The sequence below is a fragment of the Danio aesculapii genome, chromosome 18, assembly GCF_903798145.1.
Source record: "Danio aesculapii chromosome 18, fDanAes4.1, whole genome shotgun sequence".
Lineage (NCBI taxonomy): Eukaryota > Metazoa > Chordata > Actinopteri > Cypriniformes > Danionidae > Danio > Danio aesculapii.
In genome coordinates this window covers 16,789,859-16,815,746 of record NC_079452.1, presented here as the reverse complement: position 1 = coordinate 16,815,746, position 25,888 = coordinate 16,789,859, and the positions used below count along the sequence as shown (strand labels likewise).

The window sequence follows — 25,888 nt, the reverse complement described above, 5'->3', positions numbered from 1 at the left end:
AGTTCATTCCACCAACTGGGCAGATTGAATGCGAGAGTTCGGGAAAGTGATTTCTTCCCTCTTAGGGATGGAACAACGAGGCGACGTTCATTCACAGAACGCAAGTTTCTGGAGGGCATATAAATCTGCAGAAGTGAGAGCAGATAAGAAGGAGCAAAGCCAGAGGTCGCTTTGTAAGCAAACATCAGAGCTTTGAATTTGATGCGAGCAGCAACTGGCAGCCAGTGCAAACGGGTGAGTAGCGGAGTGACATGTGCTCTTTTGGGTTCATCAAAGACCACTCGTGCTGCTGCGTTCTGAAGATATATATATATATATATATATATATATATATATATATATATATATATATATATATATATATATATATATATATATATATATATATATATATATATATATATATATATAGTTAAAATACAAACTATTGAGGATAATGAGCTGAGATTTGTCTTAAATTGAAAAATTAATCGCAGAGAGAAAAATCGCAATGAGATATTTTTGTCAAACCGAACACCCGGTTTCGGCTTTTACAAAGGAGCTTCATGCAGTTTTGTGAAAAACAAGTAAACGTGTATCCATGTGAGGTAATTTTCCAAGTGCAGGTAAAACAAACAATTCTGAGTAATAAAATCTAATGTACATATAAAATGTACACAAAATAATACAAACATATATAAAGAAATCCAAAATGCAGGATTCATGTGTTTTCTCCACAAAAAAATAAAAAAGCTGCTAATTTTATTTGTTGTTTGTTCATTTTCAGATGCAAAACTTGGTGGAATACCTTGATGGAAAGGGATAAGTCACCTAAAGACGAAAATTCTGTCATCAATTACTCTCCCTTTACTTATTTCAAACCTTTATGAGTTTCTTTCTACTGTTGAACACAAAAAAGATATTTTGGAGAAAAACAAAAACCATTGACATCCATAGTAGGTAAAACAAATACTATGGACGCCAATAGTTACAGGTTTTCAGCTTTCTTCAAAATATCTTCTTCAGTGTTCAACAGAAGAAAGAAACTCATAAAGGTTTGAATCCACTTGAGCGTAAGTAAATAGTGAGTAAATTTTAATTTTGAGTTGAAATATCCCTTTAAGTGTGTGTGACATTTTCAGGTCATTTTAACAAAACCATAACAATACTGACAACCTTATTAATTTTAGTCGCTATAATCACACTATTAATTTTTCATCATGTTAAATCTCTAATAGAGACACTGCGTGCATGTTATTTCAAAACAAGACTGTATAATATCCTGCATAATGAAGTAGCCCACCACTGTGCTCTCTGAGCTGGCTTGACTGGGACATCCGAACAGCTCCCGTCGCAGAAGATTCCCATCATACTCCAGGAACGTCAAGTAAAGATTTCGGAAAAACTCCACATGCTTGTTTTTCACCCTCAGCTTTTTAGGAGAGTTCCAGTGAATGACCTGCGGAGGAAGTAATAAAGCTGAGCAATAAACAACTTCAAAGACATTATTTCCATACTGAAATGGAACGCTGACAGGAAATGAATGTGACGGTTGGGTGAACATTTGCATTAGAGACAATTTGTAAAACAAACACAACGAATTTGGCAATGATTAAAGCAAACTGAACCAATTAAGGGGACCCTTTTCACTTTGAACCAATCGTTAGTCTTCATTTCTGTGGGTCAGTTGGGTCGTTTACACCCATGAGACCTACAAAGTCCAACCAGTGCTCATTGGGATAACATTCTTTTTTATATATACAGATTTCACTGCAGTTTTCAACTGAAATTAACACTTGAGACAGTAAAATGTTCCTTTACTTTTCACACATATTACGATACAGGCCAGATCATATATTGATGAGGACCCACTTTCGTGTGGATACAGTTAAAAACTGTAGAACTGTGTATGATTTGAAAACTGATGTACTGATTCAACGATGTAACTGATGCAGCATAGCACATATCTACAGTATGTGTACATATATTTGTATATATCCAAATATTTAACACTGTTATTAAAATGATATTTAATGTCTCATCATCTTATATATTAATGTTAGATCTGGTTTGATCATGAAATTTGCTTAATCATCTTGTCATTGACGATTGTCAACATGTGACCAACACATCCCATCTGAAAAAAAAAAAACTATAGTAATTTACAGTCAATAGTATAGTGTTTTGAACCATACCATAGTAAAGTACATGAATTAATCTGTTGTGATGATGCTATAGTTGTTATAGTAACACAACAACTATAATAATATAAACAAATCACCCAATGGTGTATTTTTCTACAACTATGGGGTTTATTATACTACAATACACCACTGTGGTAAATCTAAAGTATACTACAGTATATATCACAGTTTATCAGTTCACTATAGTTTCCAGCAGACACACAATGTCACAAGATGTTAATATAAGTTAGATTTAGGTTGCCAGCGTCTAAACAATGTTATTTTGATGACCAATAACAACGTAAAATGATGTTGATATTTGGTTGATTTTAGGTTGTGTTGGAAGTGACCAAAATCCTAGATGAGCCAACATCTTAAACCAACGTCATATTGACGTCAAATACTGACATTTATTCGTCAGGAATGGCAACCAAAATCCAACATCTAATAGACGTCATAGGGGTAACGTCCACACAATATCAAGCTGTAACATTATTAGATGTTGATATTTTGTTGTTATTAGGTTTATTTAGAAAGTAACCACCTGTCCGAAGTTGGACATTGACATCGGCCTGACGGGTTCTGACATCAACCCGATTTTCATTTCTAAACAAGGTGCAACATCCCATGACATTGGGGTACAACATCAATCTGAAGTCGAGAAGTCCCAGAAGTCATTGCAACTGGAGGTGGGAAGCACAGCCTTTTATATAGATTTATTATTAAAGTTCAGAGAAATAACTTATTTATCTTAGGAGTTTCCCTAAATGAAACAGTGAATTTAAACATTAGTATGAAAATCTTAATAAAGGAATGAACACATTATGGGTGTTTATTTGCTGAAATTTGTATTAAAATCAGTTTTATTTGTATTGTGCAATATATATTTATAATGTTTTTATGAATAGGATATATTTTGAAAAGGGGAAAAAACTAAATCATTGTATGAATGCTGTAATGTTTAAATAATTTTTCATTTAAAACACGTGAAGGTCACGTGACCATCAGAAAGAACGGGACGGTAAAGACTAGATCGGATATGTGCCGGCCGGAAGTGCAATATGCGCAGTAATATAGCAGCATTTCTTATGACACTGTATAACGGTGTTACAACCGATGGTTGGCTTTAGGGTTGGGTGATTTAATAGATAACATAAATAATACTCGGTACAGCTACTGTTTTTATGTTACTGTGATGGTTGGGTATAGGGGTGGGGTGGGGGTAGACATGAATAAAATATGAGTAACTTAATAAATAATAGAAATAATTCTCGCTAACTTCCGGCCGCAAACGTATCCGATCTAGCAGCAACCTCACAGGACGCATTCTCTGTTTTAGTGGTCTCCCGAGTTCGTTCTTCCGAGCACACCTGGCAAGACCGGTCTGCACAAGAACGCAAGCCTGTTCTCTGCGTTCTTGGAATTGAGAAACAGCCATTGCTATCAATCAGTTACAGAAGTTACTTCCTGCTTCCAGTAGTTTGCCTGACAGAGAGTTTAGCCAATGGCTGCATGATTTTTGCTCTACTGGTCGGTGGCTGTGTTATTGCACTCTTTTTGCTGCCACTGGCTCAGTGACCTGTCAATCTTCACGCGACACACCTGCCCCCTGCTGCACAGCAGCTAACAACAGTTCAAGCTAACGGCAGAGCTGCTGGTTTGCAAAAAGGAAACAAAGGAAGTTGATCGTCAAAAGTTTTAATATGCTGTAATATTTTCATAGCAATTTAAACTACCCCTTAAATGTGTACAACGAGAAACAAAAAGAAGGAAAGAATGAATGAGTGTATCAATTACAACAGGTTTCCACTTTTTTTAAATTATGCTTAAATGTTTAAACGGTTCTTGTCAGTCACGGATATGGCCCCCCGCCAAATTGAGTTTGAGTCCCCTGACCTGTGGTGATCTTTGTCATAACAGTATATGCTGTTGTTCTGCTGTGATGTCACTATAATAGAAAGCATTTCAAATACAAAAAATCTTGTTTGGAATGTTGGAACGATGCGTTTTATCGTATGTCATGGCGCAGAGTTGTGTGTAGTTATTATCGTACGTTCACACCGAAAGCGGCAAGAGCGTCAAAGTAGCCGGAAGCCATTCATTTTCTATGAGAGCCGGCGGCGAAAAGCAGCTGGACGCGTCTTCGCCGGTGTGGGCATCTAGGAGAGTTGAAATCAAGTCAACTTTATGGTAATAAGCTATGACCCGGTTCGGCGAAAAGCAATCAGAGTGAAGAAGTCCACCGCTTGAGAGGAGTTCAGAGAACACAGACCTGTGAACTTTGGTTCCGACCACAGTTGTTCCCAGGGGTTTGATTATTGCGGTCGCCAGATATTCAATTATTTACAATGTTTTCTTACAGGAACATGCATTAAATAAGTTACTAGCGAGTTACTGATGTGCATTAATGTTATATATATATATATATTTATATATATATATATATATATATATATATATATATATATATATATATATATATATATATATATATATATATATATATATATATATTTATCTTTAAAACGCAGGAATCTCATGCAACAGTACAAAACAGTATTGCTGCTTCAGAATATTTCAGACATATGGACACTTTGGATAATTAAGTGGAGCAAAGCAAACTCACACCACATGCAACTTCATCTTCCATTGTTAAATGAGTTTGGTAAGAAGTGCGCAACATTTTCACGCTAGAAAGCATGTTTTATGCAGGAATGTAACTGAAATGCTGCAACGGCCCCTTTAAATACGAGATCAGTGTAGCAAATTTTGACGCTCTCGCCGCTGGAGCTGAAGGAAGACAGTGTTGTCGCCAGGGCCGATTTCAGTGTGAACGCACAGTTCCTGTAAATGTGTAATATTAGAGCAAACTCGAAACTGCAAAGTGACACAATTTTGAGCAGAAATGAATGAGTGTGGGTTGAAATATTCTCCTATATATGCTGTTACCTTTAGATCGGACACTTCAGTGTAACACTGTTCAGAGCGAGTGTGATCTGATAACTGAACGTTCCAGAAACACGGAAGCTGATGCACTAGCACCGGGTTCTGTTTGATGAAAGCGTTGAATATATCCTGCAAAACACAAAACAATAATATAAGAATTATTTTTCATTATAAAATGCATTGTTCAGCAGTACTTCAACTGTGAATTAAAGTGTTGTATTGTTGCTGAAGGACATGAACCTGATCTGCGAGGGATGTGGAAAGCATGCTCATCAGCTCTCTCTCTGCTGTCAGTCTCCACATCTGTTCCCAGCCCATCCGCCGCAGCCTCTCCAGGTACAGTAAAATCACACCTGCAGAGTCAACAAACACCTGTTGTGCAAATGCAGCCCAGTGCACACACTATTCTTTGTGTTCTTAGTCAAATAACATGCAGCATAATCATGTGTTACATTTAGAAGTGATCAAGTCTGTGTGAACTTTTCTTAAAGTACACATGGAAGAAAATCTAACATCTTGATTTTGTTTGCTCACATTGCTAGTTTGTGGTGAACAATAATCTGTGCATGTCATTAAAATAGTTTGTCCTTGTAATCTGAAATTGAAATCTTAAAATGCACTGTTTGTTTTGAGTTAAATTCTCAGATTATGTTTGTCTGAGGTATTGGGCGGGGATAACACACTTAACCACGCCCCTCCAGCTGTCAGTTTTGACAACAAACAGAGCTGGTGAGGAGGAGGAGGTGTCTGTTAGGTTGTAATAACTCTCCCCACACCCTTTTCCTGATCTTTCTGAATGAAATGCCTACTTTACTACATCCAATCAGCTCGCAGTAGAAAAAAACAAGCCACACCCACTGTTACTCATTTAATATTCTGTGTCTCTAGGAACTGCATCACAATATGGGAAAAAACGATTGCAGCTTCCAGCTCATGCAGACTTTAAGGCTCATATTAGTTTATTAGTCAATTGTGCCTAAAATTGGTAGCTTTATAACTTGCTTTACTCCTGAATAATCCCAATAAACTAAGATATCTTTACACTCAAAAAATGCTTCTTTTTCAAACTAATTTAAAATGAGCTAAAACTTATTTACACTTATTTAAAATGAGCTGAAACAACAATTCTGGAGATTTTTGGGGGGAAACTTAATTGTTTTAAGTTCAATCCACTTAAAATTAGATACATTAACTTAAGAGATTTGTGTTGGGACAATGTGAATGAATTGTGTAGAACCCTGATTTCTTTACAGTGTAGATTTCATGAAGTCTACACTATAAAAAGTGATTCGTTACTTAAAGCGAGTAAACGAATTGCCTTAAAAGTAACAAGTTGACTCCACAAAAATAATGTAAGTAAACCCATTGTAACTTGGAACTGTTAAGTTAATAAAATTTTTATAATTATGCGAATTGTACCTACTTTTTTAAAGTCAACTAATTACTTTTTACAGTGTCAGACTATTTTAGCAAGTCTGTTTTCAAATAATTACTGTAATTATTACAATATTACTTATTTGGTGCTTTATTAGGTGTTTAAAATCTACAATTATAGACTGTATTGAATTTAGAAGACACACTGAAGTCTGGAAGAGCAGATTTATTTTAGTTACTGTCATTTTGCTAGATACAGAAAAGCTGAATATATATATATATATATATATATATATATATATATATATATATATATATATATATATATACAGTATATATATATATATTATATATATATATATATAATATATATATATATATATATATATACATACATACATATATATACATATATATATATATATATATAATATATATATATATATATGTATGTATATATATATATATATATATATATATATATATATATATATATAAAATATATATATATATATATAAATATATATATATATATATATAAATATATATATAAATATATATATATATATATATATAAATATATATATATATATATAAAATATTGAAAAATATTGATTAGTTTACTTTTTTAAGTGAGTACAAAGTTGTATAATTATAAAAATTAAGTCAACTTAACACTTTCAAGTTACAATGGGTTTACTTACATTATTTTTGTAAAGTCAACTTGTTGCTTTTAAGGCAATTGGTTTACTTGCATTAAGTAGCTATTCACAGTTTACAGTGTAAAGGCTTTTTTCTATGTTTTTATTTGATGTGTTTAATGTGCAATTTGTAAATTTAAGGAAAAATACAAATCCTAAAATTATAATAATATAATAAATAAATAAACAAACTTCTATTATATAATAATAAAATCATAATAATTATAATTTCTGTTTCTCCTTTTCTTATACACTCAAAAACATATTTTTGCTGCTTGATCAAACTACTTATTTAAAATGAGCTGAAACAACACAATTCTTAAGGGTTTTTAGGACAACTTAATTTTTATGTTTAATCCACTTTAAACTTTGAGTTAACTTAATTCCTTTAAGTTGTCCCAACACAAATTGATTGTGTGGGACCGAGAATTTTTTTGAAGTGTATGCAGTGGTCAACATAAATGAGCACACCACTTGCCGATCTCTCTTTTAAATTAATATTTTCCACAACGTGCTTTAAAATAATATGTTTGTGCATGTACATTACAACAAAATCTAGATCAAAGTCCATATTTGTACACCCCAATTAATATGTTGTGGAAAAATATAAATAACATCTTAATAAACATGACAAAATCAAGAGAAAGATTTAAAGAAAAATATCATTTTAAATATCACAAAAAAAAAATCACAAAAATATATTTAGTAAAATTTTGTAATTTGTCATTTTTTAACTCATTTGAATTTAAATGTATTATTTTAAAATATTATTAGCATCATTGATAAATCCTTCTATTAATCTAATTTGCTCTTCATAAACCATGTCTAGTTGTGGTTGGCTTGATGCTTAATATTTTTTTTGGTCAAAAATGTAAGTTAATAACACTTACAGTACAATTTTGAGGTACTTTTTAGCATTAAAAAAACCTGATATTAAAAGACATGTTTTGATGTTACAAAGATTTTGATTCTAAATACACACTATACTTCGAACCTCATCTATTTTTGAAACATGTTAAGAAGTAAAACTGTTCTGAATGTTAATAATTTATGAGAACCATATTAATTATTAAGCGCTAATAATAAATAAATAATTAATGACTGAATCAGCATAAGGAGTATTGATGCTTTCAAACACACATAAATAAATTACATTTCTAAATATATTTAAATAGAAAAATATTATATTAGCATCTAAGAGTATTAAAGCAACCTTAGAGAGCCCTCCATAAGCAGTTATTCAGTGTTATTAAATAAATGATGGTACATGTCAAGATTATTATAGATTTGTATTTTTAATTGAGTTTTCTTTTGGCACAGTTTGTACATTTTCTGTTAATATTAGTCTATAGCTTCAGTTAGTTTCATCAACGCTTTTGTTAGATTTTATTTTATTTAGCTAATTGTTATTTTATTTCAATTCCCATTCATTGACTTTTGCAAGTTTCATTTAGTTTTTAATTTAATTGTGAATATTTTCTATTTTATTTCAGCTAATGCAAAGGTTTTGTGACCTTTTAGCCTTAGTTTTACACTCAAAAATGACTTTAGCTGCTTGTTCAAACTACTTATTTAAAATAAGTTAAAACAACTCAGGTTTTTAGGGGGACAACTTAAATGATTTATGTTCTGTCCACTAAATTTGTTTAAACGATCGAGTTAACTTTATTAATTTGTGTTGGGGCAACATGAAGGAGTAGTGGGGAACCCAGTATTTTTACAGACACTGTGAAAAATTTAATGACAAAAAGTCAAGACAACAAATATAAAAAAGCGCATTTAAGAAAAAATCCAATATTAGTTTCGATAAAAACATGCACTCGCTTTCCATATTAAGTGAAAGAAATGTAAACGACACATGTAGGACATATAAAATCAGTTAGCTAACAGGTATTCTAATCTCATATACAAATCAAATAAATCACTAATGGTTGTAGGCCTTATTTATAGAAGACTATTTATTAGGAATGACAATAATAATAATAATATAAAATATAAAAATATTAAAAATATTATTATTATTATTATTTTATTATTATTATGTAGGATATTGTTTATTTACTTTTACAATTTGACAGTCAAACCCTGGCAGAAATCTTCTAACCAACAGGCCCATGTCATATACAGTACAGATACTTATAAATAAAAATAAATAACCTACTATAAATTAAAAGCATTAACGTATGCTATATATTTTGTTTTCACAAGCTTTGGAGATTGAATGTAAATTCTGCCTTTAAATTGCAGGCCACCTATCGCTTTCGTCATGAGCCACGACTGTGGTCCAAATGGCATCAATGTTTTCAAAGTGCACTGCGAAGGGAACGCAATTGTAAACATTAAGATCGCTAAACTGAACTGTAAAATACTTTGAAACAAATTACACCTAAGAGAGATGACCTTAATGCTTTTTTTAATCATTCCAAGTTTAAATGTTAGATTGTTCAAAGGAATAGGGCATAGGGGTGATAACTGGGAATAACACAGCCAGGAACTATGTTTCTTGCTACAGCTCCAGAGGTGTAGTTGCAAGCATACAAGTTTGTGATGCAGATTCGTTGAAGCGATGGATTTGGGAAACGTCAAATTAACAAAGTATGTTTGTAACGACAGAACTTGCGGCCTCAGTTGGCTAACGGTGGTTTTCAGAAACTACACCCCAGGGCATCTTTTTGACCAATGTTGCTATGGCAACCAGGTGAGACACGTGGTAACTAATTAGGAAATTAATAGGCAATGGGTTACAGATAAAATATTGTTGTCCATTCTTCATAGAAATGTAACCAAGCAATATCGCTTTGCAAAATAACCTGGCAACATTGCTCAAAAAGTTGTCCAGTGTATCGTCAGCATTAGTTTTTGTTTACTTTTGTTTTCCCCTTTTCAAATTTATTTAGTCGAATCACAAATCAAACTGATTTTCGGTGTAATTCCACTGGCAATGACAATCATGTATGCAGTGTAAATCACAGTCAATCTGCATGTCCTCACCGGTGTTAAAGCCTCGTCCCAGGGCTGGCCAGGGTTGTGATTTTTCCACAGATTGCCCAGGTACCAGTCGCTCTGATTCTCCACCAGACCAATCACCTGTTTCTCTGCAATCACAATCACGACATCAGTGTTAAATCTATCAGATGCTCTATGTACTATTGTAGTCAGAATTATTAGCCCCCCTGTATATTTTTTCCCCAATTCTGTTTAACGGAAGGAAGATTTTTTTTCAACACATTTCTAAACATAACAGCTTTAATAACTTTGTCTTTGTCATATTTGACTAGATAGTATCAAGATACTATATTCAGCTTAAAGTGACATTAAAAGGTTTAACTAAGTTAATTAGACAATTTAGGGTAATTAGGCAAGTATTGTATAATGATGGTTTGTTCTGTGGACAATCAAAAATATATTGCCCTGGGGGCTAATAACTTTGACCTTAAAATGGTTTTAAAAAATTTAAAACTGCTTTTATTCTCCAAAATTAAACAAATAAGACTTTCTCCAGAAGAAAAAATATTATCAGAAATACTGTGAAAAATTCCGAATCTGTTAAACATAATTTGGGAAATATTAGCAAAAGAGAGGGCGAATAATTTTGACTTAAACTCTATGTGTGTGACTGCTTTTAGGAAGTGTCTGGTTACCAGTGAATTTGCGGAAAATGGCCCACAGCTCGGCGATGTCCGTGGCGAAGGTGATGTCCGTATCAAGAACGATGACCTTCGAAAGGTTGGATGGCAGAGCTTTGGTGAGTGTGAGCTTCATCAGGCCATAAATTCCTGAATAGTGTTTGTTTGGTATCCACGACACCTCCGACTATGGCACATATAACAAGCACAGAGAGAGAGAGAGAGAGAGAAAAAGAGAGATGAGTGTGAGAAAACACACACACTTATTAGCCTTGGCTCTAGAAGCATTTTACCCATTGATTTTTTTACAAAGAGAATTCAGACCTTCTTTAAGTAAGGGATAATGTACGTTTAGGTGGTTGTCCTTGCTGAATGAAGTCCAACATGAAGTGGAGCAGTGTTGTAAAAAACTAAGGGCTTTATTCTGTAAAAAAACAACCACCTAGATGTACACTACCAGGCAAAAGTCTTGTCGGTTATCCAAGTTTTAGGAACAACAATTAATAACTTGACTTCTAGTTGATCGTTTGGTATCAGAAGTGGCTTATATGAAAGGCAAAGGCCTCTGGATTACACTTATTTTACCAAAATAAAATATGATCATGCTTTGATTTTTAATTATTTAATTAGGACAGTATGGTCTGACTTTGCTTAGACAAAAGTCTTGTCACTTAACAGAAATGATGTACAGTATAGAATATAAAGTCATGCTGCAGTGGAAAACGAATTAATATTGTGTATGACTCCCATGAGCTTGGAGGACTGCATCCACACATCTCTGCAATGACTCAAATCACTTATTAATAAAGTCATCTGGAATGGCAAAGAAAGCGTTCTTACAGGACTCACAGAGTTCATCAAGATTCTCGGAATTCATCTTAAATACCTCTTCCATCTTACCCCAGACATGCTCAATAATGTTCACTTCTGGTGACTGGGCTGGCCCACATTTGTTAGTGTCAGCTTTACGTTTAATTAGAGCTAATTATTTTTACAGCTCAGCGGGATAATCTAGTCAGTTATTTTCACGTTTTTTAAAGGTTTTGCACACAGTGAAAATGTTCCCTATTCACAAGGATCAGCATAAATGACTAAAAATGCTGAATTCTGCATGCCTTGTAACTTTGTAAATTTATGTATGTATATATATATATATATATATATATATATATATATATATATATATATATATATATATATATATATATATATATATATATATATATATATATATATATATATATATATATATATATATATATATATTAATCATATAATTTTCCAAGACCAAGACATTTTTGTAGTTTATCAGAAAGGGTAAATGTAACAAACCATTACTTTAAAAACAGTGCCTTAAAAATGTTATCAATGTAAATAAATTATTTAATGTTTTTTTTTTTTCCAGCACATTTGCGCACATGCCAAGTGGTAAAAAAAAAGAGCTGCAATGTCACTTTAAATGTACGAGCTGTCACTTTAAAATACTATAGCAGAAATGAATTATTCTGTGTTTTCCCTCTGTATTGAGTTCTCCGAGAGATCACTGGAGTGTAAACAAGCTCAGTGTTTCCACTATCACAGACATGCCATACTGTCTCAAGGGAAGCTATTATATATATATATTATATATATATATATATATATTATATATATATATATATATATATATATATAATATATTATATATATATACATACAGTTGAAGACAGAATTTTTAGCCCCCCCTGTTTATTTTTCCCCAATATCTGTTTAACGGAGAGAAGATTTTTTTCAACACATTTCTAAACATAATAGCTTTAATAACTCATTTCTAATAACTGATTTATTTTATCTTTGCCATAATCACAGTAAATATATTTGACTAGATAATTTTCAAGACATTCTATACAGCTTACAGTGACATTTAAAGGTTTACTAGATTAATTATGTTAATTAGGCAGGTTAGGGTAATTAGGCAAGTTATTGTATAACAATGGTTTGTTCTGTAGACTGTCGGAAAAAAAATTGCTTAAAGGGGCTAATATGAAAAAAAATGAAAAATAAGACTATTTTGCTTACTCTTCTATTCTTTTTGAATAGAATAGAATAAAATGACTTGTATTGTCACTGTACACATATACAATGTACATTATATACATGTCCGATGAGATTAAGTGCATCTAACTACTCAGTGCAAACATGTTAATATAGCCTTTCAATACAAATCAGACTAAACAAGTCATAGTAAAATAGAGGATGAGGGGGTTTAGGGTGAGGTGGAGTAAACAATTCTGAGGTCGAACAGGAGATTTATACAAGATGTGCTATGTAGATGAAAGATGATAAATAGTAGTGCAAAAACAGGGCATGAGAAGGGGGGGGGGGTAAAGTGAGGTGGAGCAAACAGTTCTGAGGCTGAACAAGTGATATATACAAGATATAATTAGATAATTAGATGTGTATTGCATAGTCCAGTCCATGTGTGTGCATGTATGGGTCAGTGCATGTGTGAGTTAGTGGTAATGCCTTTTGGGGGGAAAAGCTGTTTATTTTGCTTGTTTAAAGAAAAAACTGACTTAATTTTGGCATTTTAATTCTTAAAACAATACAAAATTTTTAAGCTTGACTCGAAAATGCTTCTTGATTTGCGAATTTTTAGATATTTGGACAAGAAACAAGACAAAAAGTCTAAAAGTATTTTTTTGCAGTGTAATTGCTGTGGAAACCAGTATTTTTAAGAGTATTGCATCTAGTATAACTGTTATAGCTGACTACAAAAAGACATTATTATTAGGCCTACAACCCTGCGTGTGTTGACAATCACCTACTGGATATCCCCACCGTGCGCTCTGTGTTTGAATTCTGCAGTTACAGCATCATCCACGCGGTTATTCATGGAAATAACCCTCTACAGTTCTTATTGTGCGCTTCATCTTTTCAGCATACAATCTTAATGACCTGAGCTCAGGTTTAATAATAATCTGCCGGAGAGGGGTTGATTGAAAAAGACTGGATTTCCTGCAGCTTAGCTTTCATATACTCAGGAGAGCAAAGAGGTCTCTATGCACAGCAGAGACACAGGATGTAAAATCCGCGTGATTAGAGACGGCTCCGAGCCAAACAGCTGACAATCAGAGGTGAACTCGGTGTGGGAGGAGCACGAGGGCACAAAACCGGGACAAGAAAGACTGTATTAGTGTTATTGTGTGTGCATTCATCTGAGAGTCCTTGAGCATGCAGTGTAATGTAAACTAGAAGCTGCTCTCCTGCAATATATGCACGTGTGTCTGAGGAGGTGCTCTTTGATTGTCACTTCGCTCTTTCGGCGTAGCGTGCGCTGCATAAAAAAGAATTTCACCAACAGACGGTGAATAATTCATCGCCACGGCAAAGGAACCGCACATGCCAAATTGTAAAAAAAAAGAGCTGCACTGTCACTTTAAATGTACTAGCAGAAATGAATTATTCTGTGTTTTCCGACTGCATTGAGTTCTCAGAGAGATCGCTGGAGTGTAAACAAGCTCAATGTTTCCACTATCACAGACATGCCATACTGTCCCGAGGGAACCTTTGCCCCCCTCATTACAATCCATAAGCGCGAGTGTCACATCTCTCATCCTGGCTGTTTGTGGCTGAATGAGCTTGGAGAGAACTGCGATCAATGTCTTATCATTGGAGACTGCCTCGTTTCAAAACTATTATTGTTTATGAGCTTCCATCAAGCCCCCACACTGAGGCTATATCCGGAATTACCCTGTATACCCCTAAATAGTGCACTATTTGAGGTAGTAGCCCTTTGGAGTGGTGTCCGAAACCATAGTGGACGTTCTGAAGTTCACTCAATCAATCCCACAATGCACCAAAATAATGAGTGTACAACTTATGGCTGCATTCCTGTCCAATTTTTTATGCTCGTCACTTGTTAACTTCCCTCAGTCACGTTTTCTTATGCTGCATTTACACCAGCGGATGAAGCGTCAAGCGCAAGTGATTTACATGTTAAAGGTGCAGTAGGTGATTGTCTTCAGAAGCATTGTTTTGCTTTGCTGGTTGAAAGTCTCTTCACATTCCAATAGTAATGATTGAAGTGAATGATCTAAATGTATTTATATGTATTTTATATTCTGGGTAAGGCATAAGACTAAAAAATGTTCATCCAATAAAAACTGTCAGGCTGATAATTCCCATAATTCTTATAAGTAGTCCAAACTGTCTGTCAACAAATGCAGATTTGTACAACTGTGCAGCCATTCGCGCAGATCCGCCGTTTGCATGTACGCGTGGCGTGGACATAAGTCACAGCGGTAAAAACAAATGCTGAATTAAAACTTATTAAAATTCTGAATCAATATTGGAGTAACTTTTGCACGCTGGAGGAAGGACGACACCATGGCTGAAGTATTTCTGTTAGACAGGTAATGTTCTGTTTTAAAACTACTTCAGTCACGCAAAGCATGTGCAAATTTAGTTGTTTTATGAATGGATTACAGTATATCAAAAACTATAGACCTTTTTCTTGGTTGATGCATGGAGGGTGCCATAGCGACCAGAGTCTTCCGGTAGAATTTTAAAGAACTAAAGCGAGGCTGCCGTGGGAAGAAACCCGGAAATATAGGACCAGAACTGTAAACATTGCAATGACATGCTGAGGAATACAAACCTCCAGCTGTTGCCGAGATTTCAAAATGCAGAAATGGTGTAAACATCACTTTAATATCATTCAGTAAGTTTAATTTAAGCAATTAAAAGCAATTTCAATCAACATCACAATCTCTGTAAGAGTAATTAGCTCAAGTGTCCTCCTAGGCTTTAGGTTATGGCTGCAGGTAAACACCGTGGGGACGCTTCCCTGCTTCAGTCTATGTAACCCGGTGAGCGATAAAACACTGCAGTCCTCTGTAGCACATCCTCGTGTTGTCTGTAATAGTGTTGTCCCGGTACTGAAGTTTTAAAACCGTCTATTTCCCGCTAAGTTAACATTGAAGCGCTGCTGAGCGCAGATGACTCGACTGATCTTCACGGCTACTTCGCGCTCCAGTCTCCATGTATCTGTGTTTGCACTCAGTTTACCGCCCTTCACCCAGTGCAAACACAGATACACGGAGACTGGAGCGTGAGCGCGAAGCAGCCATGAAGATCAGTCGAGTCATCAAGCAGATCGCTCGGCTCGTCTGTGTTTATGCTCGGTAAACAGCGGAGACTGAACTGATGACCTTCTCGGTCAATCACAAGCATTTCTGTTGAGCACATGAACACAATGGCAAATCAGCGCTGTTTTAAGGAAGCTATCAACAGTGCCTTAAATGTTAGCGGGAAATTGACATTTTTTATTTTAGTTCAGTATCGTGACAAGTCTAATATAGTGAAAGGATCAGTATATTAACTCGACTTTGATAAAAGGCATCTAAAACGTGTGTTTGCAAAAAAAGGGAAAGAAAATGTTAGCTAACTACTGCCATTTCCCTTAACTTAGCTGAAAATGAGCTCTGATATCCCTTTTTATTTTTACCATTCATTCAGAACGGACCTTCGGGTCACTCGGAAGGTGGTGAAATTATAAATGTTTTTCAGTCTTCCTAAAGCACACAAACCACAGCTATTCCCTCAATACAACCCATGTTAGCCATTTAGCAATGAAGCTAAAGTCACCGGGCAGAAAGAAGCCCCGCACATGACAGGAATCTGTGTTTATTATGAGTGAATTTCACACGCGAATGAAGCGAGTAAACTCAAAATGTTCACGCATCTATTTACGCGCAAATACTGTGATTTATTCACGTGTTCCACGTCTGGTGTGAACACAGCATTAGATGTACGTCATTAATTACATCACACAAGTGTTCAATACTGGTGGAGCATTTGAATGGGTTTACATGGAGTGCCCGAAACACTTGAGCACTTGGGAACTACATTATTGTGCTGTCACAATCGCGTTGCATTCTGGGACATATAAGTGCTAAAGTGGACATATGAATCAAAAATTGAGGGATCAAGGGAATGTCCATGTAAGCTTCCCTTGTTTACTTAATAAAGTGGAACGCTTTCAAAATGGCATTAAGGATAACAAATGAAGGGAAGTTTGCGATTGCATGTCTAAAAGTGGACTGGAATGCAGCCCATGTACACTGAACAGCTAGAATATACCCATAATGCACTGTCAGAGTTTGCGCACTGAATAAATTTCCATGTTTGACCACAGTGTAATACTATAAGTGTACGTTTCAAAATAAAATATTACTTAAAGTAACGTTTGTAGTCATGATAGAACTCAAAATGCTTTCATTACTTATAGACAACTCGCTAAGTGTTAAATAAATCTCACAAGGTCTGATCAAGAAGCAAAAACATCGAATCCATATGAGGTATTAACAAAATGGCAACCCTTCTGTTTCCCTGAGTGCTCCAATGCACTGATTCGTTTTTATTCACTTCTTTAAGTGGACAATATTGGTGGATTAATGCAGGAAACAGTGAATGAGGGTATGGGGGGATTTTGGATGCAGTGTGAGAGTCTGAGACACTGTCATTATCTCTGTATAAGAAGGGTATGGGTGGTGTTTTTAGGCAGGAGCTTACTTTGAGTTCATCAGCGTCATAGAAGCTGACTTGTACGGACGGCACCATCCATGACTGGAACAGAGTGCTGAGGATCTGATTGGCCACCGTATCTGTGATGAAATGAAAGTGCAGTGGGTTTCTCCTGAAAAGAGAGATGCAGGTGTTAGATTTTGTGAGAAATGTGAGCAAATCAGCACTTTAGTTTGCTATTTTGGTTTCACTACTTCATATTGAATAGTTTTATTTGGTTTAAATAATAATATAAAATATTATGGATAATATTTAGGTATTCATTCATTCATTTTCCTTCAGCTTAGTCCCTTATTTAGCAGGGCAAACTATTCTAGCATATGTTTTACACAGCGGATGCCCATCTAGCTGCAACCTAGTACTGGGAAACACCCATATTCACTCATTTACACACATTCATACACCACAGCCAATTTTGTTTACCCAATACACTTATAGTGCATGTCTTTGGACTGAGCATGCAAACTCCACAAAGAAATGTCAAGTGGTCAAGCCGGAACTCGAACCAGCGACCTTCTTGCTTCAACGCGACAGTGCTAACCACTGAGTCACCGTGCCACTCGATATTAGATATGTACTTTTTATTTTATTCTTTACTAAAATGTATATATTTTTTAATTGTATGGCAAATTTTCTAATTTAATTTGAATTAAAAATCTAAAAGGTGGAATTAAAACGTAAAATTTTTACATGAGTTTGACATGAATTTTGAAAGTTCTTAATTCAAAATATTGAATTTCAGATGTGAAACATTGTAATTTATATTTCAATTTAGGTCAAACTGAATACATATAAAAATATTATCCACACTATAATGTTTATTTATTTATTTTTTACTTGTTGATTTTTGGGGAAATTCTATAATTATAAATACCATTTTGAATATTTTACATTTAAAATAAACTTTTAACTTAAAATGAGCAAATCAGAGTTTTAAATTTGGAATACACTGTAAAACAGGGGTTTATAAACTCGGTCTTGGAGGTCCGGTGTCCTGCAGATTTTAGCTCCAACTTGCCTTAAAACACCTGCAAGGATGTTTCTAGAAAGCTGCACTTTTCGCCCCATAGACTTCCATTTATACGCATGCGATAGGGACAGACCGGAAACGTAAGCTCATGCGACAAGTTTTGCAGTTTGCTGCATTGCAAAGTTCAAGCTTGGTGAACTCTGACCTGCGAAATTGCATCACGTGACAGTGTGAGACCAATCGAAGATCAAAACATGACCTTTCTGGACAGAAATTAAAAATATGGTCCAATCACTCGTTTTTTTGTCTAATCATCTTGTTAAATCCTGCCCCTTTTGGCAGCGCCATACGACAGAAATAAGCTGCGGTCACACTGGGCTTTGTATGTGCAAAATTCTGTCGTACAGCGCTGAGAAAAGGGGCGGGATTAAACAAGATATTTAGACATTAAAAAAAGCGAGCGATTGCTCCATGTTTTAAATTTCTGTCCAGTGAGATCCTGTTTTGATCCTCGATTTCGCAGGTCAGAGTTCACCAGAGTTCTCTGAACAGAAATTTAAAACATGGAGCAATTGCTCGCTTTTTTAAACGTCTAGTCATCTTGTTTAATCCCTCCCCATTTCGCATTATCAAACTTTAGTGTGACCGCAGCTTTATGCATGCTCAAACGCTCGTGTGACCGCAGCATAAAGGGGGTCACACGCTAGTAAACTGAGCATGTGGGAAGAAAAAAAACATACCCGCGTGCCTCACACACCACTCCTGCTTGACGCTAACGTACTGCTCTTTTCCCGGTGTAAGTCCCGGGTGTGAAAATGCATGCTGAAAAAATAGCCACGCTGCTCACGCACCGCTCATGCGTTGTGAAACTGCCGTAACACCATCTTTTATACAGAGGTGTCGGCACACAGTGAGTTTTGAAAGTCGTCAAAACAACGTTTAAATAATATGTTGGTGATCTTATTTATACTAAGCATGGCTCCTGATACATTTTTGTATGAAGCAAAAAGGAGGAATGATGAGTCAGAATGGTAAGACTTAATATATCTAATTCTTGGCCATGAGTTGGGTCTAAGACAACACACAACACATAATTCTATAAAATATATTTTTTGTATTCTGTTGAATTGTCTATAGAATTTAATTCTGATTAAATTAATATTCATGCAAAAGACTTCTTAAATTATCTTAGCATCACTCCAGTTGTGTCTTTAGATTGTTTTCCACTTACATTTAGAATTAATTTCTGCTATTTATTTAAAATATCAATTGTATAATAACAATGATACTGTTGTTTACTAATAATTATATTTATATAATATATTTTATCTATATATATATATTTATTTATTTATTTATATTATTGTTATTATTTTTTTTTATTATGGGAAGCTGTACCCTAGTAGAGCTTTATGTCTAGCAATGCCCCTGATACACACATCGGTGCAAGTCGGCAGCTGTCCGTGGCGCCCGGCCACGACTCAGGACACTGTTTATATTTCTACCGCACAACAGAGTGCCATCTGAATACTTTCATTAAAACTTAACATGCGAATGTGCACCTCTGGTGTGCGATACTTTCAACTGTCATGTGCGCACTGTGTTGCAGCGCTTAGCGGCACATCCTGTGTGCGACTCACTTAAGAGCTTGATTAGCTAGCCCAGGTGTGTCTGATTGGTGTTGGAGCTAAAATCTGCAGGACACTGGACCTCCAGGACTGAGATTGAGAACCCCTGCTGTAAAAAATAAAGGATTCCACACAATTCATTCACATTGTCCCAACACAAATCCATTAAGTTACAGTACTAATGTAAGTAGATTGAACATAAAACAATTAAGTTTCCCCAAAAAAAATGTATTTATTTTTAATTTTTTTGGAATTTTGTCCGATTGACTTTCAGTAAGTAGTTTGAAGAAGTAGCAAAATCATTTTTTAGTGAATTTATAATTATATAAATGTATAGTTTAAGTCAATACATGTCAAAAATACATAACAATGTACTAAATAGCTAAATTCCTGCATTTATAATTTTAAACTTTTAATAAATAATGTAAAACTTTACCACTCTATACTTTACCACACAGTTTGCTACAGTATAGACCTTTCAATATGGTCATGTCATTGGCCCATGAACATTTCCAGCTTGTTGTCAAACTATTTCATAACTGTAACAAGAGGCAATTCAATCGTAGCTTAATGTTTAAACAGCTTTCATAACATTATTTATCAAAATGTGGCTCTTTTTGAATTCTCGTAACTGTAGAAATTAAAGATGTAAAGCAGGAAATACGTTGGGACCATTGTTTTTGTTTACATCCCTCAAAATGGTCTATATACGTCGGCGCAATAGCCTAGTGGTTAGCGCGTCGACATATGGTGCAGTAGCACATCAGGGCGTCGCGAGTTCGAATCCCGGCTCGAGGACATTTCCCTACCCTACCCCCCTCTCTCTCTCCAACTTCGCTTCCTGTCCTAAATACTATCCTATCTAATAAAGGCAAAATGGCCAAAAAATAAATCTTTAAAAAAAAAAAAAAAAAAAAAATGGTCTATATACCATTTATGTTCCTGCTTTTGGTTCTTACCTGTGGAACAGGATGGATTTGACCAGAGTGACCACGTCTCGACTGGCGTTGTGACCCGCACACACACATGCCACATGGAGCAACTATGGGTGAAAAGAAAGACCAACATTTCAGCTTAGCCTGCTGAGGAATTTAAGCTTTATTAAATGTGCTCTATGCAGAATTCAGAAACTCTTGTTATTAGTGGCACTGGTGGACTTCAGCCAGCAACATTGCTCAGACTCACACCCATACTATAAGTCATGTACAAGAGACTTTACAATAATTCTAAAGTTCAGTTTTTTTGCTACTAAAAAGTGATTGACAAATGAACATTTATTTTTATGTAGCCCTTTTTTAGTTGTTCTACAGATTCATTTAACAGCTTCTAATATGCAAGTGACCCACCAAAATGTGTGCACACGCATAAGCCATAAAATTATACAAACGTTGCTGCAATAAACACAGAATATTAAACTTCAACAACAGCATCTGTCAGCACGATGATGCCAGGACTTTCCACAGAGTTAACTTTATGTTTGAGAGCCATTTTGCAATTAGTTTGAACCAAATGGCATTTTATCCAACAGATTTTGTCTTCGTTTCAAACTTCACACATACTTTTCTTTCTCTCTGCTTCTTTGTGTTTCAAAACCACATTTCCACTCGGAAATTGGAGTTTAAATTCTACTTAATTTAATATTTTGTTGTGACTGAATATAACCAATCTTCATTTTGGATTGTATCTTTTTTTGTGTTTATATATATATATATATATATCTGTAAAATAACATTAAAAGTACTGGCAATTTATTACCAGGTTTTTGTACCTTAATTTACAATACCAGTCCAGACAATATATCTCATTAAAGTCACTTTCAACATCGAAAGTTGTTGGAAGAATGGTAAGGTTCCATGTAGCATTTGAAAAGCATAAATAAACGGGAAAAAAATTATGAATGACAAAACACAGAAAACTGATATATAGATATTTCAGACCTTGATCTTTCCTCCAACAATTTTTGGATGTTAAAAATTATCCTTTTTTAATAGTTTAAAGCTGTGACAACCCCTTGTGGTCATTTTCTGTTGGGGTGTGGGCATTTGGGCTTGTGCTTGTGTCTGATTGCGCCTAGATTGGAAATGCAGGTGTATGTTCAGTTCTCTCTGTTATAAGCAGCGTGTTGTTCTTGGACAAGTTGGGCGGGGGTCGGAATCTGATGATCGCCTACTTCTTAAGTCGGGCCATGGTCTGGATGAAGCTAATAATGTTTTGTTTAGTGAAATGAGTTAAAATAAATATATTTTTCTACCGCAAATGCACTCATCTTCTCCTTATTTGTCATGACCTGTAATTAAAGTCACAACAAAGTGATATGTTGTTTGGGCCTGTGTACACAAAACAGTACACAAAAACCTGATACTAAACTTTTTCTGTACTTAATTTTCTATATATCATTTCTTATACAATATACAGTATTGTACAGTAAAAAAATGCTGGGTTCCACACAATTCCCTTTATGTTGCCAACACAAATCGATTAAGTTAACTTTATTGTTTTAAAAAAATTAAGTGGGTTAAACATAAAACAATTAATTTGTCCCCAAAGAAACTCACTAATTGTGTTGATTCAGGTTATTTTAAATACATAGTTTGAACAAGCAGCAAAAGTCCCTTTTGAGTGTGTTTAAAACTATACTAAAATGTCAATAAAAACCACTTTTACTTGTTTTACCTCTTAAGGCCCAAGGTGTTTTTTTACATGCATTTTTTAATTTCTCTTTGCTATTTGGGCTTATTGGAACCTAATTAGAATAAAACCTAAGCATCATCTTTTAATATGATGTACTTTTAGAGAAAAATTATGTCCATATATTTGGACTCGTGGTCCGAATTTACATAAAACAATTTTTCCTGACTGTTTTTTAATGCAGTAATAACATACATACATGTTTGACTATCAGAGAGTAAAAGCATTTTTTCCCATTTTGCACACACTGAAAAAAGTGTTGCAAACAATTTATTTGTGTTGAATTTAAACAAACAAATTAAATTTAATAATGTTTAACTTAATTTGATTGTTTAAATTCAGCCCAAATAAATTGTTTACAACCACTTAACGTAAAAAAATTGAGTAAATCCAAGGAATCATCTTTGAATAACTTTTTTCAGTGCAGTTAAAAATAGTGGCTGGGACATTTCATATGCTGCAAAACAGTTGCAGGATGACACTGCATGTCTGTAACAAAATAGAAAACATTCAAAGTATTTTAAATAGCCACTTAAGAGCTAAAATGTGCTGTCCTTGTATGTGGCCACGTAGCTCTAGGAGGTTAAAGGGGTGGTCCACAGTGTATTTTTAAAGCTTGGTTGTGTTTATAAGATGCAAAGCAGTGTGTGCTCATGCTTCACTTGTAGAAAATCACCTTATTTTTTATACATCTTACTTTGATTATATACAGCTACTCTGCTAACATGAAAACGGCATATTTCCGAATTCCTCTGAAAGGCCCGCCCTCAAGAGGCTCTGATTGGTCAGCTAACATAATGTGCTGTGATTCGCAGCTTGGCTCCACGTCACCAGGAAATCTGTCACGCCCCTACAAGCACACGCTTTTTCGCTGTGTAAACAGCCCACACTGTAAAAAAATACAGGGCTCAACACAATTCATTCATGTTGTCCCAACACAAATCTATTAAGTTAATGTAACACTTTTAACAAATTTATGTGGATTGAACATAAAAAATTAACTTATCCCAATGAAATATCAAGAATTGTGTTGTTTCAGCTCATTTTAAATGAGTAGTTTGAACAAGTAAAAAAAATTAATTTGAGTGCAGTCAAAGAAGCTGTTAGCAGCATTAGCCCGCTCTCTAAAATAAAATCTGACAAGTGATTTTTACATATATTCAGAATAAGCATGTGTAAGTAAGATAAAACGCTCACATATGTTTTCCGAGTTTGTTATTTGAGATGTAGAACGCAGGGAAAATGGCCCCATAGAGAGACACTGCAGCGCTGCTGAAGATTGTGGGTGTTTACAGCAGTTTGACTGATAAATATGAATTTGTAGCTACATTTTTAGCAGTACCAAGCAGCATTTCCTGTTGTTTACATGCTTGTTTACGTCCTCGCCACAACATATCGTTAACGATAGGAACTGTGCATGTAGTTGATTAATTTGAACAAAAACTTACAGGTTGTGGCTCACAATCCTCAGCTTCATCAGTTGGAGGAGTTTTACCCGAATCCAGCACTGAACTAGGAGAGATTCTGGAAGCTCTCCTTTGTCAAATGCTAGCTATATATTTGTAATAATTCTCTGGAACATTAATTAAAATTAAACTGTAAGCACTTCTCTCTTTGAGTCGAATCCATTGGAAGCCCAAATACAGAAACAGAAGAGGCTCTGTGGAAATAGCAGCGTTTGGACAGCATTTTAGCTTTGCTGCGCAGGGTGTTTGCGCAAGGTGAATGCGCGTAACCTGAAGCATTTGTGATCTCACTAGCCCGGATGTATGTTTTTGTAGTCCCCAAACTTTGTTCGCTGTAGGCTTTGCTACGCTAGCTCTGTAAACGTCAATGTCTCCCTTTGCATTGAACTTAGAGAATATTACATTCAGAGATGCTGTTTATGTTCACACAGCGACATTACACATCAACTAAAGTTTAAAATATTATATCATAGTGGACCCCCCTTTTAAAATCTGAATTTTCACATCAAAAGTTGACAGAGCAGATATCAACATCCCATAATGCAATAAGTTATACGTAAACAGCAAAAAACCATAAATCAAGAAATAAACTTTACCAAACAAAACACTTCCATGGTCAATAAATGCCAGCTAACCTCACACTTCTCGGCAGTGGGCGAGCGTGAGCACTCGCTGTGGTTTGCCCGCTCCTCAGCTGTGTTCTCCACATCCTCTGGACCGGTGTCTGCTGATGCCACCCACTGTTGGTTCCCATAGTTCCCCTCTGCAGGCTGGCCGGCCAAACCCTGTGATTGGCTGAGCTGGAGACGGATCTGGCGGTTCTCCTCCTCCACTTCTCGAACTCGTGATGCCAGGACGTCCCGTTCCAGCAGCCGCGCTTCAGTAGACTCCACCAAACATGCAGAGAGGAACAGCGAACGTCCGTCTGACATGAAAAAACAACACATTTCATTTCACTCAAGTGATCTTGATAAGTTTGTGGAGAGACAATACAGTTGAAGACAGAATTTTTAGCCCCCGTGAATTGTTAGCCCCATGTTTATTTTTTCCCCAATTTCTGTTTAACGGAGAGAAGATTTGTTCAACACATTTCTAAGCATACTAGTTTTAATAACTCATTTCTAATAACTGATTTATTTTATCTTTGCCATGATGACAGTAAATAATATTTGACTAGATATTTTCAAGACACTTCTATACAGCTTAAAGTGACACTTAAAGGCTTAACTAGGTTAATTAGGTTAACTAGGCAGGATAGGGTAATTAGGCAAGTTATTGTATAACAATGGTTTGTTCTGTAGACAATCGAAAAAAAAAATAGCTTACAATAGCTATTAGCTTAAAGGGGCTAATAATTTTGACCCTAAATTTTTATTTTTTAATTAAAAAGTGATTTTATTCTAGCCAAAATAAAACAAATAAGACTTTCTCCACAAGAAAAAATATTATCAGAAATACTGTGAAAATTTCCTTGCTCTGTTAAAATAATTTGGAAAATATTTAAAAAAGAATAAAAAAATTCAAAGGGGGGCAAATAATTCTGACTTCAACTGTATATATGTCAATGTGATTAAGATTTAAAGGAACACTTAACCACTCTTTTAACCACTTTAAATGGCTCATTTGACCACTCCCCTAGACTTAAACAGTTGAGTTTTACCATTTTTTTTATCCATTTAGCCAATTTCCAGGTCTGGTGGGAGCTCTTTTTTGGTCTGTTTCCACTGAGTGGTACTGTACAGTATGGTTTGGTATGCTTT

General features: G+C 35.0%; 1 protein-coding gene across 1 annotated transcript in view; it reads right to left on the bottom strand.

Annotated features, from left to right (window-relative positions):
* large2 (LARGE xylosyl- and glucuronyltransferase 2) overlaps positions 1–25,888 on the bottom strand; it is a 110,480-nt gene that overhangs the window by 12,470 nt on the left and 72,122 nt on the right. The window contains 9 exon segments of the mRNA XM_056479049.1: positions 1,283–1,438; positions 5,112–5,237; positions 5,349–5,461; positions 10,175–10,210; positions 10,213–10,278; positions 10,825–10,996; positions 17,365–17,488; positions 20,934–21,016; positions 24,764–25,053. Of these exon segments, the coding sequence (XP_056335024.1) occupies positions 1,283–1,438; positions 5,112–5,237; positions 5,349–5,461; positions 10,175–10,210; positions 10,213–10,278; positions 10,825–10,996; positions 17,365–17,488; positions 20,934–21,016; positions 24,764–25,053 (1,166 nt within the window).